Source organism: Pan troglodytes, chromosome 3, assembly GCF_028858775.2.
Source record: "Pan troglodytes isolate AG18354 chromosome 3, NHGRI_mPanTro3-v2.0_pri, whole genome shotgun sequence".
NCBI classification, from domain to species: Eukaryota; Metazoa; Chordata; class Mammalia; order Primates; family Hominidae; genus Pan; species Pan troglodytes.
In genome coordinates this window covers 67,857,363-67,876,351 of record NC_072401.2, presented here as the reverse complement: position 1 = coordinate 67,876,351, position 18,989 = coordinate 67,857,363, and the positions used below count along the sequence as shown (strand labels likewise).

General features: G+C 34.1%; 1 protein-coding gene across 50 annotated transcripts in view; it reads left to right on the top strand.

Moving 5' to 3' along the window:
• The window catches only part of ADGRL3 (adhesion G protein-coupled receptor L3), an 861,998-nt gene that overhangs the window by 785,976 nt on the left and 57,033 nt on the right, over positions 1-18,989 (top strand). For all 50 annotated transcript variants that reach the window (XM_054683087.1, XM_054683094.1, XM_054683080.1 and 47 more), the window contains 2 exons: positions 5-71; positions 1,886-1,977. In XM_054683087.1, coding sequence (XP_054539062.1) covers positions 5-71; positions 1,886-1,977 — 159 coding nt within the window. The remainder of the gene's footprint in view (positions 1-4; positions 72-1,885; positions 1,978-18,989) is intronic.

Below are 18,989 nucleotides of genomic sequence, written 5' to 3'. Positions count from 1 at the left end.
GCAGATGTTGGCTCCGACTTGACACCTATTTCATTTGGAGTTTTATAGGACCAGCAACTTTGATAATTATGGTAAGAATTCCTAATTAACTATGTGTTTCCCAGCTCAAGAAGTAAAACTTTCACTATCCCAGTACTGACTGTCTTTAATTTACAGAAGTTAATTTGGGGAAAGCATGTACTTATTTGACCCTACATAATTCTAGCAATTAAACACTCATTATAGTCTACTTTTATGTTGTAAAATAGTTAATCAAAACAGGTGGGAGAAGAAAATATTCATTTGCAAAAGCTTATGGAGTGTTATAGCTACTCAAGGGTCCAATCCAACATAATCCATTTGGTTTTATAGATATTTGAACAAGGATGACTCTAAGGTTGAAAACAGTGTATTTCCATTATTTTTCTTTTGGATAATTTGAATTGGGAACTGACAGAACTTAGAAAGGTGGGAAAACACCTGACTGTTCCTATCAGCTTTGTTTTTTATATGAATCTTGAAAACTTTAAAATTTAAAAGCAAAACTTTAACATTTTACTTGAGAATGGCACAATCACATTAAGCCTGCATTCTGGAATCATGCTTCCTTTTCTGTTTTTAGATCCATAATATTCTGATTTCAAGAATGGATTAACTTAATTTAGATAAAACTGTTAGTATAATTGCTTATGTACTTATCATTTTAAAAATACAAAGTTGCTATCCATTTTGTGAATAAAATGTTAGCCTATTGACTTTGGATAAATATAGGTCTCCAGTTTCTTATCTGAAATCTTTGGGACAAGATGTATTTTGGAATCAGAAATTTTTCAGACTTTGGAAAGATAATGTGGTACATATATTGCATAATACACAATAACCCTAGTGAGGAATAGGCAGTTACCCAAAATCAAACACATCAACAAATACTCACAGTGGAGACTAGGCAGCACTCTGTAATCAAATACAGTATTTCAACAGAAAAAAAAAAAAAAGGAAAGGTAAGAGCAAATAGTGGAAAGACCATGGACAGCCTTATGTCAATTCAAATTAGGTTTTCTCACCACATAGATTTACTTCATGTTAGGTTTTTTGGCCACTGAATGGATTTTTTTTTTAACAACCTTCATTTTGCAGATTTTTTGGATTTGGGGATGATTGATAAAGTATTGCGAACATGTATTTTTGAGAGTATTTCAGGAGGGCTTTTATTGCCAAGTTGTGGAATACATAAATTAATCAAGTGGTAAAGGGCAACTCACTATGTGGTTTTTTATGCAGTTTACTTGTGTGTGATATATGAAGTTTACATGAGAGCTTTCTGTTTTTCTGTTTTGTTTTGTTTCAAATTTTATGCTTTCTCTGTTTCCAGTGATATGACAATACCATTGGGGGTTTCCTTTACTTTAGTCCTCATTTATTGTAGCATCAGAATTTAAACAACATTTTATCATCCTTTTGAACTAGCTACACAAAAATTTATTGATTTTAGTATTTGTATTTTTGTAATACAGTATTTGAAAATGTGTCACTAAATAATACATTTAGATAAATGTTCAGAGTGTAGAAATAGTAACACACCTAAAAAAGTATTGTTTTTGTTTTGACATACACTAGACTTTGAATTGTTACAAAATTTCCACAGCATCATTCCAGCTGATGCTGATTTTGTATTTGTGTGATTTGGCATAGCAGGCATAGTAGTGCTTTGTAACTCAGTAGTATCCCAATTCTCAAAACTGGCTTATTGCCTTTACTAAAACACTAGGCAGTCATCTACGATCCAATTCCTTTAAAAGTGTAGTGAGACCTAATTTCCCAGAACAACTCATGTGTTACAGAGAATAAATTTGCTTTTTTGTTCCTACTCCAATTATGCTACATAACACTACCTTTTGCATTCCAGCTTAATGTAATCTTCCTTGGGATTGCTTTATATAAAATGTTTCATCATACTGCTATACTGAAACCTGAATCAGGCTGTCTTGATAACATCAAGTAAGTGATTTTTATTTTTGTTTTCTATAGGTTGCGTTACATTTATACTCCAAACTATCCTTTCTATTATATCAAAATCTTATGACAAAAGGATAAAGAATATGGGTGTATTGTCTTTGCTAAATAAGATTATTGATTGACTATCAAAGTGACTTGATCTGCCTGAAAATAAGTATAATAAAGTTCTGTTTTCAAAGACACTTTTTCTCCTAAATTCTAATTTGGAACATGATAAGTTTTAAATATCTATATTCATTGTGTCCTGAAAACAAACACAACGTTTCCATTTAGGGCAGGTTATTCTTTTTTTTTTATTTTATTTAATTTTGAGATGGAGTTTCGTTCTTGTTGCCCAGCCTGGAGTGCAGTGGCGTGATCTCAGCTCACTGCAACCTCCTCCTCCCGGATTCAAGCGATTTTCCTGCCCCAGCCTGCCGATTAGCTGAGACCACAGGTGCCCACGACCACGCCCTGCTAATTTTTTTGTATTTTTAGTAGAGACGGGGTTTCACCATGTTGCCCAGGCTGGTCTCAAACTCCTGACCTCAGATGATCCGCCTGCCTTGGCCTCCCAAAGTACTGGGATTACAGGCACGAGCCACCGCACCTGGCCTGATTATTGTTTCTTAGAGCAATTACCGCATCACTTCCTCACACTCCATCTCCCCCTCCAGAGCAATGTGATGAGAGCCAGATGATGGTACCTACATGTACCAAAAGGGGAATTTTACATCACAGAAGAGGAACCCTGGAATTATGAATGTGGGCATTTATATAGGAGCTGTTAGATGGCTGCCATCCCCTTCTGAGAGAGAGAAAGAAACCTTCCTAATGTAAATAGATACTTTGTAATATAAAAATATGGCTCTAAGTTTTACCTCCCTTTGAAATATTAACACTTAACCTCCTGGGAGCTAAAGCTAAATCTCTCCAGAAGTCTTGATCTATTTAATCATCTTTCAAGTTTGAAAGTTTGTTCTTTAACCCAAGTTCCACTTTTGTACATTCAGAAAGTTCTGCCGTGCAGAAATATGAAAATATTCACATTACCTTTCAACAGTAGTAGTATTTTACACAGGCAAAAAAAGTAGCTAATTTACATTTTCTGAAAAGAAAAATAGTTGCAGTCCTTGATATAACAAAAAAATTATCGTGTTTCTTTGGAATGTATAATATTTTAGAAAGATAGTAATATTTAGATGCATATTAGTTATTAAGATATGATATATTAAATTGCATTTTCATATAATTTGCCTATGCTGGTGTTATATTTATTAAACGCTTTTACTTAAATGAGTGTATTTTCAGAAGTTTCATGAGGTAATCTGTGACTTTTCTGTGCTACTGACATTCTCCTTGAACTACCTCAGATAGCAATTATGTCACCCATTTCCCATCTTTCTACATTCGGTGCCTGACAGTTCCTGGCCCATAGTAGACCCTCAATGAATGGTTACAGAATAAAGTAATATATTAAAGACTTTAGTGACTAAGGTGTATTGACATTAAGTAGTTAATTTCATTGAAGGAATTATTTGTCTACATTAAATAAAAAAGATAACCAAGGAATTAGAAAAATTAAAATATAGTGGTGCAAAATAGACATTATCTACAATGAGTGATAGTCTTTTGTAATTCTCAATATTACTTAGTTGAGATAATAGTCATTGCATTGTTTAATTATGTACAATTAAACTGTCCTTCTAAAGTACAGTGTTGGTTTCTTAGACTATTTGTTCCTGATGAAATTGAATTTGCATAAATTAAATAGGCACATAAATTTATCATATTGTACTTTTACCCACGTTAGCACAAATTACATCTTTGTACCTATTTTGTAGTATAAAATAAAACATAAGTAATACTTTATTTATTATTTATATTATGTATTTAAATACTATCAGAAATAAGGGAATAAGACTTTAACTTTTATGTAGCACTATGTTATAAATTAGCAAAAAGGATCATTCTTTGTCCTATATTTCAAGTATACTTTTTAGGTAATTTTTTTTTCTTTTTTACTTTTTTGTCTAATTCAACAAAAGGTAAAGACTTTTGCTTACCTTTATGATTTGTATTTAGTACTGTCACATAGTTTAAAATATCAATTTCTTTGTATAATGTTCATATGTATTTCTTTAGGTAATGTGGGTGAATCTTTATGATATCATTGTTTAGAAAAATAATTAAACATGAAAAAAATCAATAATTATATTTAGTGGCATTGGTAGCATCAAGTTTTATATTACAAAGCAAATAAAGTCTTAAATGAAAATATCTTAATTTCAATTATGTCTAAACTGTTTTCTAGGTTATATTCTTTGGAAAGTATTTAATCTCTCTGAGGCTTCCTCTCTTTGAAATGGGTATAATAATGACATATACCTGACCATTAAATGGGCAGAAGAACATAAACCTTTGATGATGCTTTTTAAAAAATTTAGTAAATGAAGAAGATAAATTGGGTAGTTGTTAGAAGGGGTATAGAGGATTTTTTTTTCTTTGTTTTAATTTTTATTTATTTATTTATTTTTTCAAGAGGTAGAGTGTTGCTCTGTTGCCCAGTTTGAAGTGCAGTAGTGCCATCAAAGCCCACTGCAGCCTAGACCTCCTGGGCTCAAGATACCCTCCCACCTCAGCATCCTTAGCAGCTGGAACCAGAGGCATGCACCATCACACCTGGCTAATTTTTTTGTGTTTTTTATAGAGATGGGCTTTCACTATGTTACCCAGGCTGGTCTCGAACTCCTGGCCTCAAGCTATCCTTCCGCTTCAGCCTCCTAAAGTGCTGGGATTACAGGCGTGAGCCACTGCACCTGGCTGAGGATGGTTTTAAGTTGAAAGAATTATGAATATAGATATATTGATGGAAAAGAACCAGTGATAGAGAAATTAAGAATATAGGAAAGGAGAATTACTTTTATAGTTGTGATCTGAGGTTGTGTAGAGAATGTGATCCAGAACAGTGGTAGAGCAATTCCACTACATTGGATTTCAGGAAGGACATTTTTCCAGTAAGCTAAAAGAAGCCACACAGGAGGATCCGTTTCCACTGAGACTGGATGGAATAAATAACAATAGGTGTGATGCAGATATGTTGGTGGAACTGGGGTAGCTCAGTGAATTGAGGGATTTCTGCCTAGTCTCCTCAATGAGGTAGGAAAGATAGTCTTTGGCAGGATAACGGGACATGTTGAAGAAAAACAACAAGGAAGGTATCTCCAGAAAATATTCCTTAATCTTTTCCAGAATCTGAAGAAAATTTCATTTTTATTTAAAATACATTATATTAACAATTTAAGAAGTGGTTGTAAAGAAATCAGCAGGGCATAATTGCTAAAGAAAAAAGGAGTTAAGAAGAGTAATAATGATTTTGAACATTAAGTAAAACTGAAAATCTGGCATGTTTTTAAACAAGAATAAGGCTCTGTATAATATGTATTCAAAATGGTATAGTAAATGTGAGAGTGTTCGCTTTAAAGATATAAGTATCATTTATCTGGAAAACTTTTTTTTATTATATTGGGGAAAGCATTAAAGTTAATGTTTACTTGTATTTTTCAAAAATGTTTGTAAAATGGTGAACAAGACAGGCCCCCTTGTTCAATTCATTAAGAATAAAAAATCACCACGTAAAGCCCTTTGGAAGTCAGTGTCTTTCTAAAACAAGTCATTCATTCAGTTACCAAGTATTTGTTGCTTTGATTATACACGTTCTTTCACACACATATATCTCCTTTATCTAAAATGTGTTTGCTTCTCACCATATTCACTGCCACTGTTTTCTTTAAGCCACTATCATCTTCAGAATCACTGCAGTGGTCTCCTAACTTCTCTGTCCACATCAATTCTTGTCCCTGCCTTCACTGGCTAGAGAGATCTCTTGAAAAACTTAAATCTGATCATGCAACACTCTGAGGTAAAACTCTTCAAAAGAGCCCATTACTCTTAACTGAAGGTCAGACTTCCTGCCAAGGCCCATTAAACCTCCCTGATCTAGTTGCCGTTGTCTTTCTTCAGCCTCATTTTATGCATTTTGGCCCTCTGGCCCTTCTAGATATGCTCTCTTTTGCCTCAGATCTTATCTCTGCTGTTTCTCTACTCACTTTCTTTTCCCTAACGCTATGACTGGCTGACTCCTATTTATCCTAATTAATTAAATTATTATTTTATTATCTTAAAAATTAACTTTTAAAAATTCTAAATTTATTGCAAGTCATCATAGAAAACCCCTTTTGATTTTAATAGAGAACATTTAATTGGTTGGCTCATTACTATATTAAATAATTCTCTAGAAAAAATAATAAAAAATAGAGTGAAGTAATAAAGGTAATATGATTACAGGGGAAATGAGGTATGCCAAGTCTTGGATTTAACTAAAAAAGTAATTAAAATTAAATAATACATGCCTGTATTATTTGCTGCTTGCTTACTTGTCCTTTGTCTCTTTTTCATCCAAATAGGTAATTATAGTTAGAGGAAAGAATTCCAATCATTTGAATATTCTCATTGAGTTTCTGACAGGTCAAAATCAGTGCTTACAATAATCATAGCAAAACTCTAACCTAATTTAAAAATAGTATATGTAAATATGAATAAACCTGTTATTGAATTGTTACCAGCACAAAATTAACTTACAGTATGGCTGAAGTACTATGACATGTGAAACATTTGTAAGGAGCCTTTAGAACTCTCTTGACATTTACCTTCAAAATAAAAATTGATAGTTTCTCTAATCACCCACTTCTATTATTGAAAAATATTAATTAACGAATGTATTTCAAAATAATTTGCTTAATAACATCTCAAGTTATTTTGAAGAAAAAATGAAATAATGGCCATTTTAAGACGTAGAAAAGAACATTGGTGCCTATGTGAAGGGAACACGGAATCTACCAGGCTTTGCTTTTCTGTATCCATCCCTTTGTGCCTTCTCATCAAAGGACTTCTGCATAAAGACTTATGATGTCACCGGGTCATGTTTTCTGATTTCTAGTCTCTCTCCTTAGGTTTTATATGAGTGATAGGTTGGCAAAGACTCTGTCAGATGGTTTAAACAAGTATTTGCTTAAAGATACACCTTTTACTTTTTTTTCTTCTTCCCTAGTCTCTAATTGTCAAAGAAGAAATAATGGTCAAGGGGAGTAATAACTTGAGTGTCAAACCCAGTTGGGTTTGAATTTCTGTTCAGTCCTGTAATGTTTACACGACCTTGGCAAGTAACATCAGAGGTCTGGGTCTTACTTTCTTCTCTGAATTGGGAATAATTATACCTATTTCATAGAGCTTTGTGATAATTACATGAAATCACATATGTAAAGAATACAGCATATAATTTGTTGCTCGTAGAGGATGGTTTGAATATTTTTAACCACTCTGTATGGAAATGCCCTGCTGCCTTTGATTCCTTGTATTTTTAATGGTGAAGCTTTGCTCAGCCTGTATAAAAATCCCATTAGAATTTGACTGGTTTTGTTTACCATATGGTATCATGAAGAATTATGCATGATATGATTCTTTCTTTTTTTAGCCAAACTTATCTTATTATGAAAGAATTGGCTCCAGGGGTGGAATGCTCATTTGATTAATAAATAGCTAGTTCTGTTCTTAGTTCTGGAGGAAAAGAATAGTATCCTCAGTGAGCTTGGACACCTGCCATATGCTAAGAAATCTAAGAAGGCTTCTGAATCGCTTCAGGGATGAATAGTAAAATACCTTACCAGTACCCATAATAACTTATTATATTTCTTAAGAAGGTAACCTTTACTTTAAGAAACATGTGTCTAAATGTTAGTAAAAACAAGTCAGAATTACATTCAGCTTGATGAGTATTATATTAGTACTTTGTGGTTGAGGTCTATAAAAGTAAAGGCAGAAAATCAAATGGACATATTCCTGAAAAATACAACAATATCGCAAGAATATTTTAATGCTTTAATTTTTCAATTTCACATTAATATAATGTATATACTTATGAAAAATGCATCTTAATGTTAATAATAAATATATATAGCCTACTTGCTAAAATTATCTCGTTTCTATACTATAGTCAAAGCAGTAACTTAAAAGTTTAAGCCTTTATGAGAACAGTAAATCTAGCTCTGAGTTGTATAGTAAATAAAAATTTCATCAATTGCAGAGTTGTCTGGATGAGTTTGAGGAAAATTTTTAGAACTTTCTTATTCTTAAATACTAGTTACTGATAAAAATACTGATATACCGATTTTTATTTTTAAGAAGGAGGCTCAAAATTGTCTATGCAAACAAAAATATTAGCTTATATCTCTATATATTTTATTCACGGTTTGTCTTTCACCATCAAAGCTATTCAATTAAAATCAAGATTTTACAGATTTCTAATTATTTTAAATATTTAGAGATAGTACGTTTAAAAACTGTTACACGTTTTGTAAAAAAGATTATTAGGTCAACATGCTATACTGAAGATGTGTTTTCCCAAATTTTAAAAATCAAATGTACTTCTCCATGCCCATGTATATACTGTGAACACTTTAGTTTTAAGAATTAGCTAGAAACAATAATACATTTATTTTATTCATTGTAGTAAGATAGAATCATTTTTAAAGAGAATTCTGAAAGTGAATTTAATTTGTCTGTTTTCCCATTTTTTCTGTCTTCCTCTATTTCATTGATCTGTGTTTAAACATTACTAGAAATCACCATAACAATATCATAAGCGATCCAAGTGTATTTAAAGAGTAATACAATCCAAACGACATTGTGTGGAGCTTTGTGTATTTTTAATGACACTACTAGACTTGCTTCAGACAAGTTGAGACTTTCCTAAGGTAATAGTGGGTCCTTTGCTGATTGCCTTAATTTTAGCATTTAAATGCATTTAGCAATCACTTCTTTGAAAACTGAATTTCAGTCACTGATTCAAAAAGCTGTTCATTCTGCAAGTGTTATTGTCCATCTCATTGTATCCTTTATTTTAGGCTATAGTTTTAAGTTTTCTGAAATGTAAAAGGGCTGCTCTCTTTTTTGGCTTTTCTTTAAAATGCATTAAATTTCCCATATGATCTTTCTGTGAATCAGGGTTTATGCATAAGTGTATTTAACATATTTTGTCGACTGGAAGCTCACATTTGAGAAAACTGGTTTGAAGGATGACTGCCATAGGCACAATGGAATTGTTTTACATTAATCCTTGAGATAAAATTATAGTTTCACTTTTCCCCAAAATAATTAGGTTTCTATCAGATATAGGAGAGTCAAGTGCTAAGGATGAGAAAGTCTAAAAACCTATCTAAGGGGAAAATGTCTTCTTCATAATGAAAACATAAAAATTAGCAGGTTCTCTGTTCTTTTTATAGAGCTTAGACTCAGATTACCTTTATATCCCACAAGAAATGTGCAGTCAGACTATGGAAATGCTTTAAAATCTGAATTAATTTAAACTAGCTATTCATAAGACTATAGTTTTTCCCCCAAATGGTGAAGAGTAAGATTTCATAAGAGTGGAATAAATCAGAGAATAGTTACAATAATTAACTTTTGTGTTCCATATTATTCACATATTTTAATTTTAATTTTAATGTATGAACTTTGATTTGATTTTATCCTTGTTTATTAATTTATTCAACAAATGAGAAATATGAAAATTGTGGATATGTTTCAGAGTTTACAGAATTCGCTAGTTTTTATTTTATTTATATATATACATATATACACACATATATATACACATATATATATACACACACACACACACATATATATATATATATATATATATTTTTTTTTTTTTTTTTTTTTTTTTGAGAAAGGGTTTTGCTCTTGTTGCCCAGGCTGGAGTGACTGCAGTGACATGATCTCGGCTCACTGCAACATCCACCTCCCGGATTTAAGGGATTCTCCTGCCTCAGCCTCCCAAGTAGCCAGGATTACATGCATGTGCCATCATGCCCGGCTAATTTTTTGTATTTTTAGTAGAGATGAGGTTTCACCAAGTTGGCCAGACTGGTCTCGAATTCCTGACCTTAGGTGATCAGCCTGCTTTGGCCTCCCAAAGTGCCTGAGCCGCGGAGCCCAGCCTACATTTTTATGTAGATTCTAAGAGAATGGAGTGGAGTGTGACTCCAAGGTTTTTGGCTTGGGGTACTAGAACAGTGAGTGGTTATTACTGAAATGCAGAAAACTGTGGAGGTTTCACTTTTGGGGGTAGGACAGTTTTTGTTTTTGTTTTTGTTTTTTTGCAAGATAACTTGCTGGACATCTCAGTGCAGATGCTGAGTTGGAAGTTGGAGTAGTGAAAGCTGAAGATACAATTTGGAATCATCAATGTATAGATTTTATTTTTATTTTTTTGCATTTAGTGTTACTTATGTTTTATTTATTTTTGGTATTGGTTTCACTTTATATATCTATTATTTTCTATAATAGCAAATTATCCTGGTTTTCTAAAATTTAAGGCAGTTATATATTTACTTTTAAAACATTAAGAAAATAAAAGTGAGATGATTTGAAAAAAATACAACAGTGAAAATGGCATAAAGATAGAGCAAACAATTGAAATGGTGACTTTCCAGCCAAACTAATTTCTCTCACTAGTCACTAAAAAGTATGTTTCTGTTAGAATGGCCACTGCTGGAAGTATCAAATGCTGACCACTATGGTGTCCTAAATCACAGTGGCACTGGTGATACATGAAACTTAAAATTCAGAAGTAAGTGTTCTAGAGTTGGTTCAAAAGCTCAATAATGTCAACAAGGATCAAAGCTCTTACATCATCCTCGGAATGCTGGCTGTTGTCATTCACTGTATCATCTTGTGGTCCAAGAATGACTTCTTCAGCTCCAAGCATCATTATATCCTTTCTTGGTTGCATTGAAAAGCAGGAAAGAAGAGATAAGAGAAGGGATTCTCTTCATGAGCCTTTCCTCATGGGCTTGTCTCCCATGTTCAGGATGTAAAATATTCCTCAGAAGCCCCTTGCTGGCATCACATGTCTGAATCAAATGACCACTCCCGGCTGCAAGGGAATCTGGGAAAGCAAAGGTCTGGCAAAGGGGCTGTGGGAACAGGACATTCTCAACATTTGCAGAGCTCAGGGCAAGAGGACAAAATGATTATATATATATATATATACATATATATATACACACACATATATATATACACACATATATATACGTATATATATATATATGTGTATATATATATGTGTGTATATATCTCCTAACCTCCTCTGGTGATAGATTACACCTTCAAAACCACTTGGAAGATCAAGTATGAGTTTAGAATCCTTTGACATCTTAGAGTTCCATCCAGGAGCCAGGATGTGGCTCCTGGCTCACTGCCTATCTTCCTTCTCTTCCTGCCTCCAGCTAGATACCACAACATGTGGGGCCTCATGCACAGGTATGTGAACACTGTGCCCCACACATTCAAGCTCTTTCTGCCTCTCCCAACCAGCCACCCCTTGGCCACTCCTCAAACCTAGACAACCTTGGGAAAACGGGTCAGGGTCGATTTTATTTTAAACCCATGAGACTGGGTAAGATATTGAGATTGAGGGTAGATACTGAAAATAAGAGGACTAGGGACTGTAACCCTGAGACACTCTGACTTTTAGAGATCTTAGAAGTGTAGAACCTGCAAAGTGGATTGAGGAGTAACCAGTGAGATAGGAAGAAATCTACAGATCCTGGAAGCTAGGTGAATCTAGCTTTTCAAATAAGATGGGAACTTAGACTTGACCACTGAATTTAGCAACATGGAGATCTTTGGTGAGCTTGACAAAGGCTGTTTGGCAGAGCCGTTGGTGAAGACTTATTAGAGTGGGGTGAAGGGAGAATGGGAGGGGAGGAGTTAAAAACCACAGGTAAAGACAATCTTTTCAAGTCTTTTGCTGTAAACAAGAGCTGAGAAATATAGTAGTGGACAGAGATCTTAGGTTGGGGAGGTTGTTGTTGTTGATAATAATTGGTTTGTTTTTAAGCATGAGGTATGTTACAGTCTCTTCCTTTTAATTTGGTAAGAATACACAATTAGTTGATATTGAAAAGAGAGTAGAAATTGTATGGCATCTGGCATCTACACGAGTAGGCAAAAGAGTATGGGGTATAGTATACAAGCGAAGGCTGATCTTATATAAGAAGGACGCAGACAATACCATTATTTCTTTATGTGATAAAATTATGACTGAGACCTGCTAACCTATTGACCAGTAGATGTTTTCTTTTAAAGTAGTGCAATAAATTATCATGGTTCATAAGTATTCAGTGTGTTGAAAAATGTTTATCTACCTAGAAAAGAATTATGTAATATTGAAAAATATAACATTATTATGAAGTTGTTTTAATCTTCTATTTTTCTCCTTCATATTAATATATAGTAATATATTTACAGGTTAAAAATTAATATTCCAATTATAAAATCTATTTATATCTATATGTATATATGCATGTGTGTGTATATATAGATACAAATATACATATATATGCATATATATAATCAAAATAGATACACGCATATCCAGGCACACAGTCATGCACTGCATAATGATATTTTAGTGAATGACAATCGCATATATGATGGCGATCTCATAAGATTGTAATACCATTTGTTTCCTGTACCTTTCTTATGTTTACATTTGTTTAGATATACAAATACTTTTGTGTTACAGTTTCCTACAGTATTCAGCCCAGTAACATGATATACAAGTTTATAGCCTAAGAACAATAAGCTTTACCATATAGCCTAGATGTGTAGTAGGCTAAACCTTTTAAGTTTGTTTAAGAACACTCTATAATCACACTACTACGAAATCACCTAAGGACACATTTCTCAGAATATATTCCCATCATTAAATGACACATGACTGTATATGCTTTCTAGAAAAGGCAACTGTCGAAAGGCTTTATTAACAAATAAAAATTAGTTAGATGTCAAACACATTTAGTAGCTTTGTTGTGTAATTTCATGAATTTAAGAAACTAAATGAATTATATGTTTTGGAGAAAAATTATTTGTCAATGAAAATTACCTAAGCAACACAATTCATTTCCTTCAAGCAATAATAAGGCACACATTTTGATACCTTATAATTTTTTATTTAACTATCTTTCTAAAAATAAAATATAGAGTTATATATTATAAAATTTTATGAAGTGTACTTTATAAAATAGCTGTGTGTAATACATCTTTTTGGACATTAAATGTACACTCATTGTTATTTGTCAGAAATAAATGGTTATATAGAGAGAAAAAAGAGACTAAATGGAAATGTATTGAAGTTAATAATGATAATGTGTTAGTGCCAGGATTATGCATAATTTAACATTTTCTTTTTTAAGCACTTGCATGGTATTTTCTGACACCACTTCTGAACCAAATACATGCCATTTTTTCACACATCTACCAGTGCTCCAGCAGCAACTGGTGTCCAACAATGCAATTCAGTTTTGAAACTAACTCCCAGGATTAGTGCAGACCCTACAGGTTAACAGCTCTGTCCCTCAAGACCGCCCACACTTTAGGCAGCAGGTGCCAGTGGAGTGCCCAGGATGCCCACATTTTGCTCAGGCCACTACAAATTCAGGAGTCCCCATGACCATCCCTCAAATTTAATCGTTTACTAGAACAATTCTGAACTTAGAAAAGTGCTGTACTTCTGAGTACAGCTTTATTATAAAGGATACAACTCAGAAACAGCCAAATGGAAGAGATGCACAGGGCACGGTATGGAGGAGAAGGCGTAGTTTTCATGCCCTCTCCAGGAAGCCACCCTCCCACGCATGTAGATGTTTTCACCACCCTAGAAGCTTCTCGAAACCCATTCTTTGGAAGTTTTTATGGAGGTTTTATCACATAGGCGTGATTGATTCAACATTGGCTGCTCTATCTCCAGCCCCCGTTTTTTCCCCAGTGATTGTGCAGGAGGGGAGAGGAGGCTGAACATTCTACCCTTTTAATGTTAGCTTGGTCCTTCTGGGAACGAGGCCCCATGCTGAAGTTATCTAGCCTCCCGCCATCGCCTTGCCACACACCTTCCCCCTCAACACACCTAGTCATCTCATTAGTATGCAGAAGGCACATGGAAGATTCCAAGGGCTTTAGGAGCTCTGTGCCAGGAATCAGGTACGAAGAACAAATATTTATTTTTTATTACACCATTTCACTCTTGAGTTTTCAGAAGATAGTATGATGAATACATAGTACTCTTATAAAAACATTTTATTTTAAAAATATCTCACCCTACATTATGTCTGAAAATATATTTGTGAAAGAACAATATAAGAATGTCATTTCCCTGAAAGGATTATCCTTCTATATTTTTAAGCTGTGAAACAGTTTTTAAAAAATCAAGTCTAATATTCTATTGTTAATATGCTACTGTGGCTATATCTACATAATGAAAATTTAATGAAGTCTTATGAAAATGGGAACATTTAATTATTGTAATTTATCTGTCTTCAAATTCTTTATGAGGTAGAACTCACTCTAATATTTAGAATTGCTCTTATTTATATCATTAAAATATTAGTGAAAGAATCCAGTTATGATTCAGGGATAAAATTTTTAAAACTTACTCTGTTTTTATCTTTTTTATTCACTTTTAAAAGGTAATTGCTGTTTATTTACCTTGGATTTTAAACTTTAGAATAAAGTTTCAAAACCAAGTACATATCTTTAATGATATTTAGTTTCAACTTGTAAAATTGAATCTCATGTGCTATAGGTAAAACTCAAAAATATCCTAAAATGACTTCATAAACTTTTTAGCTTATTTATTTTAGTGTAGTTTCAGCTCCTAAACAACTACACAAGAAATAGGATTTGGAACTGTACATTCAAAAATAAAGTATTTGATTCCATAGGGGAGAAAAAATTTCTTTTCTCACCCATCACTAGGTTCATGGCTGAGACTCCTATGACTAAAGATTAACAAGATAAATGCATACAAATTTATTTATTACAAGTTTTACATGTTATGAGAGCTTTCGGAAATGGAGACTCAAGGAACACAGTTAAACTTGGGAATTTTTTTAGTAAGTTTGATGAAGAAGTGGATATATGTGGAGAAATATGATTGGAAGACAAAAGCTTACAATTCAATGTTAATAAACTGAGGAGAGCTTAGCAAGGCCTTTTTATTCAGATTATTGTGGGTGTCTCTATGTCTTAGAGTATAAAAATGTTCCTTTCCTCTGGGTATAGGGCGGTTATCTCTGGGGTAAGTGTTTTATGATCTACTTCAGAGAGAAAGGTCAGAGAATTCTTTTATGGTCTATTTCAGAGGAGAAGGGTGAGGGGAATGTCAAAGAGACCTTCCTACTTTTGCTGTTTTCTCAAATCCAAAGGCATCATATTTTAGCGTAGTATGTCTGGATCTGTATCAAATAAATCTCTTTCTAATTATTTCTGAGCATGTCTTTTTTTGTTTGTTTGAATACGGTTTTCAGAAAAATGAACAAAACTTTTTTAAAATATAAAAGCCAATTTTTCACCAGTTAGTTATTACTTAAAGTCAAAGTTCTTAAAAGTCTTAATCAGAAAATACAATTTCTTCTAAAGGCTAAGTGAAATAAACATGAAATCTCTTTGATAACATAATCTTGTGGTTTTTAGGAGTTTGGCTTGGCTGCTATAACAAAAACCAGCTAGGAATACATTTTTTTTCCCTAACATAGCTTTCTTTAAAATGACACAACTTATTTTAAATTGAGGGCTTTATTTAGTAGAATGATTATATGTATTAATATATATAATTTTATGTGAAAATTGACCAAAATTTGCTGACTTAAAAAATTTGTTGTGAGAGAGTTTGAATAAGTGATGTTAGACTGAAAGACTTTGGGCCTCCAAATTCAAACCAACCTCTTTTTAAAGCTTCTTGGAGATAAAGTGAAACTTTATGAGGCATTGAAGTTAAACATTCCACTGTATTTTGAGTCACATACTCAAAACGTAGTCATAGATTCTGAAGTAAAAGACAGGTGCTCCCTGGTTCTGCCCTCATATCAACTGTAATCTCTGCTCCTGATTAAACATCAACTTGAATTTTAAGTATTGTGTCTATTTGGAAAATGTGTGCAAAATAATAATAGTTAGTTCATTGACGTTTTACTATGTGCTAGGCACTGTTCTAAGTTCTTTACATGTGGTAATTTATTTAATCTTTGCAATAATCCCTTGAGGTTTCTGAGAGGTTAATTAACTCACCTCAAACCTCAGAGCTAGTTAGTGCCAGAACCAGGATTTCAAGACAGTCTGGCTTCACTGTCCATTTACTTAACTCTTAGATATACTCCTTGTCACATCAAATTGCATACCTATAAATCTAGTAAAATGTGTTTAATTTTTAAGAGATTGCCATTTCAGTAAACATATCAGTTTAGATAATTTTCTAGGCCATGCTCAAAAAGCTTTAATCCTGATATTGACTGGATAGCAATGATCGTTAAGGGCCCTGTGTTTAACAGCTATGATTATATTAATATTTTAAATTATGAACTATAAAATCTGGCCAGCAGAATGCAATTATGAGGTATCTTAGTGTACAGTAATCTTCTCAGGATGAGAGACAGGGATTTCAGCGTTATTAGTATGTAAAGTTAATTACTGAGTGAAACTACTCAAGAAGAATATTGTTCTGGTGAAGATGACTTGTGAAGAAAAGTCACTGAGGTAAATGTAAAAACAACATGTCATGGAAGCCAAAAATGAAAGGGAGCAGCAGCTGGGGATGAGTTTGGGAGCTGTACAAGAAATTGACAGGTTTGGACAGTGCAAACATTTGCGACTGTCAGATTGTTTCCATTTTTTCAAGAAACTAGGAAATATTCAGCTGAGGGAGTTGTGATGGGAAAGAGGTTTGGAATTGTGAAATATTCCTTATGGGGAATGGGAAATCATATGCACTGGGGAAGTATGATTGGCCTTCAGATATTGTTAATTGCCATTAGAAATTTGTTGTTATAGTCTGGGCACCGCAGTGGCTCACACTTGTATTCCCAGCACTTTGGGAGGCCGACGAGGGCAGATCATCTGAGGTCAGGAGTTCAAGACCAACATGGTCTCACCAACATGGTGGAACCCCATCTCTACTACAAAAATACAAAAATTAGCCAGGCGTGGTGGCACGCACCTGTAATCCCAGCTACTCAGGAGACTGACGCAGGAGAATCACTTGAACCTGGGAGGTGGAGGTTGCAGTGAGCCAAGATCACACTATTGCACTCCAGCCTGGGCAACAAGAGTGAAACTCCATCTCAAAAAAAAAAAAAAGAAAGAAAGAAAGAAAGAAATTTGTTGTTATGAATTTAACATGTCTTCAAAAAACGGCCGGGCATGGTGACTTATGCCTGTAATCCTAGCACTTTGGGAGGCTGAGGTGGGCAGATCACGAGGTCAAGAGGTCGAGATCATCCTGGCCAATGTGGTGAAACCCCGTCTCTACTAAAAATACAAAAATTAGCTGGGCATGGTGGCGCATGCCTGTAGTCCCAGCAACTCAGGAGGCTGAAGCAGGAGAATCGCTTGAACCCGGAAAGCGGAGGTTTCAGTGAGCCGAGATCGCACCACTGCACTTCAGCCTGGTGACAGAGTGAGATTCTGTCTCAAAAAAAAAAATTTTTTTTTTTGTTTGTTTTGTTTTTTCTTCAGCGTTATTCAGCTACCTCAATGTGTGTGTGTGTGTTTTTCAAATCATTAAAGAGGAGAGTGGATATAAGAAAGTAAATGGTCATAGTATCTGGGCTGGTCATGGGGGAAGGTATGAACATGAATTGGGTGATAATGTAGTGAAAAGATGGAGAGACAGAAGAAGAAGAGGTCTAGGAATGTTCAAGTTACCAAAACGAGAAGATAGTAGTAAATAGCTCATGGCAAAACCTCAGAGGATTTGGGGTTTTTACACTGGGGAAATCATGATCTGGTGATGGCACTTCCACCACCTGAGGGATGGGAGAGAACCAATCCTTTGAGTTTGTGTGCTCCTCAGGGAAAGTGCTGCCAGTGGGCAACAATTTCACTTAAAAGCAGTAGGTGACAGAAACACCCAAAAATGAAGTTTAGGATATAAGGGAATTTGTTGAGTTTGGACTATGAGTTTCAAAGTACAGGATATAATTTGTGGGGAGAAAGGGAAATGGTAGAAAATTAGTTGGTCTAGGAAGTATACAAAAATGTCAGAAGAATGGAAGGAATAGCCTATAATACAAGTTTTTTATAATTTTTGTTGCCTAAATTCATTACTTACTATATTCATGCAGTCACTTACAATCTTGGGCAATAGAATCCCACTCATTAGCAATAGAAAAGCCCCGTAGATGGGTGAGAACACTACTTCTGCTTTGCTTTAGATACATACACATTCTCCCCAAATTCCAGAAAATACTATTATACATAAATCTTGAGAATCATGGCTCAAGCTGTTCAATTTTACCACTGTTCGTAAAAGGAGTCTGTAAAATGCTCTATCATTGAAGTTACCACAGATGATCACTGATTAGCAAATTAATCACCACAAAGGTTAGTGGATTACACAAATGGAATGCCTAACGTGTCACCATACTCCAGGTGCTTATCAGTTTCCCCCAATTCCAAGCAAATACCTCCCCTTTAAGCAAAACAACAATAAGGTAACAGATTTCAGCTTTTCTCATTCTCCTATTTTTCGGCAGTGGTTTCCAGCAGGAGTGTTACTTGGTTTTAAAATGCTATTTTTTCTTTACCTCATTTGAAAAGTGCTGAAAGTATACAAGTCAGAGTTACCTAAGATAAAAGACTGTATTAAATCATTGGATTTGTAATTAAAATGTGCAGACAGTATAGTGGAGTGTTAAGCATCTTGAGCCGCTCAGTCCTCACTTGAAAATTTCCTAATCTAATTTTCTCTTGGCTGAGAACCAATTGTTGCTGGTTTTCTCCACTACATACAGCTATGTATTCTAAAAAGGTCTGTCATCAAGGTCCCTGGCACTTTTATAAATGTGCTACTTTAGCATGCATTCTGCAATACTCTGGATTGCTGCCTATGGAAG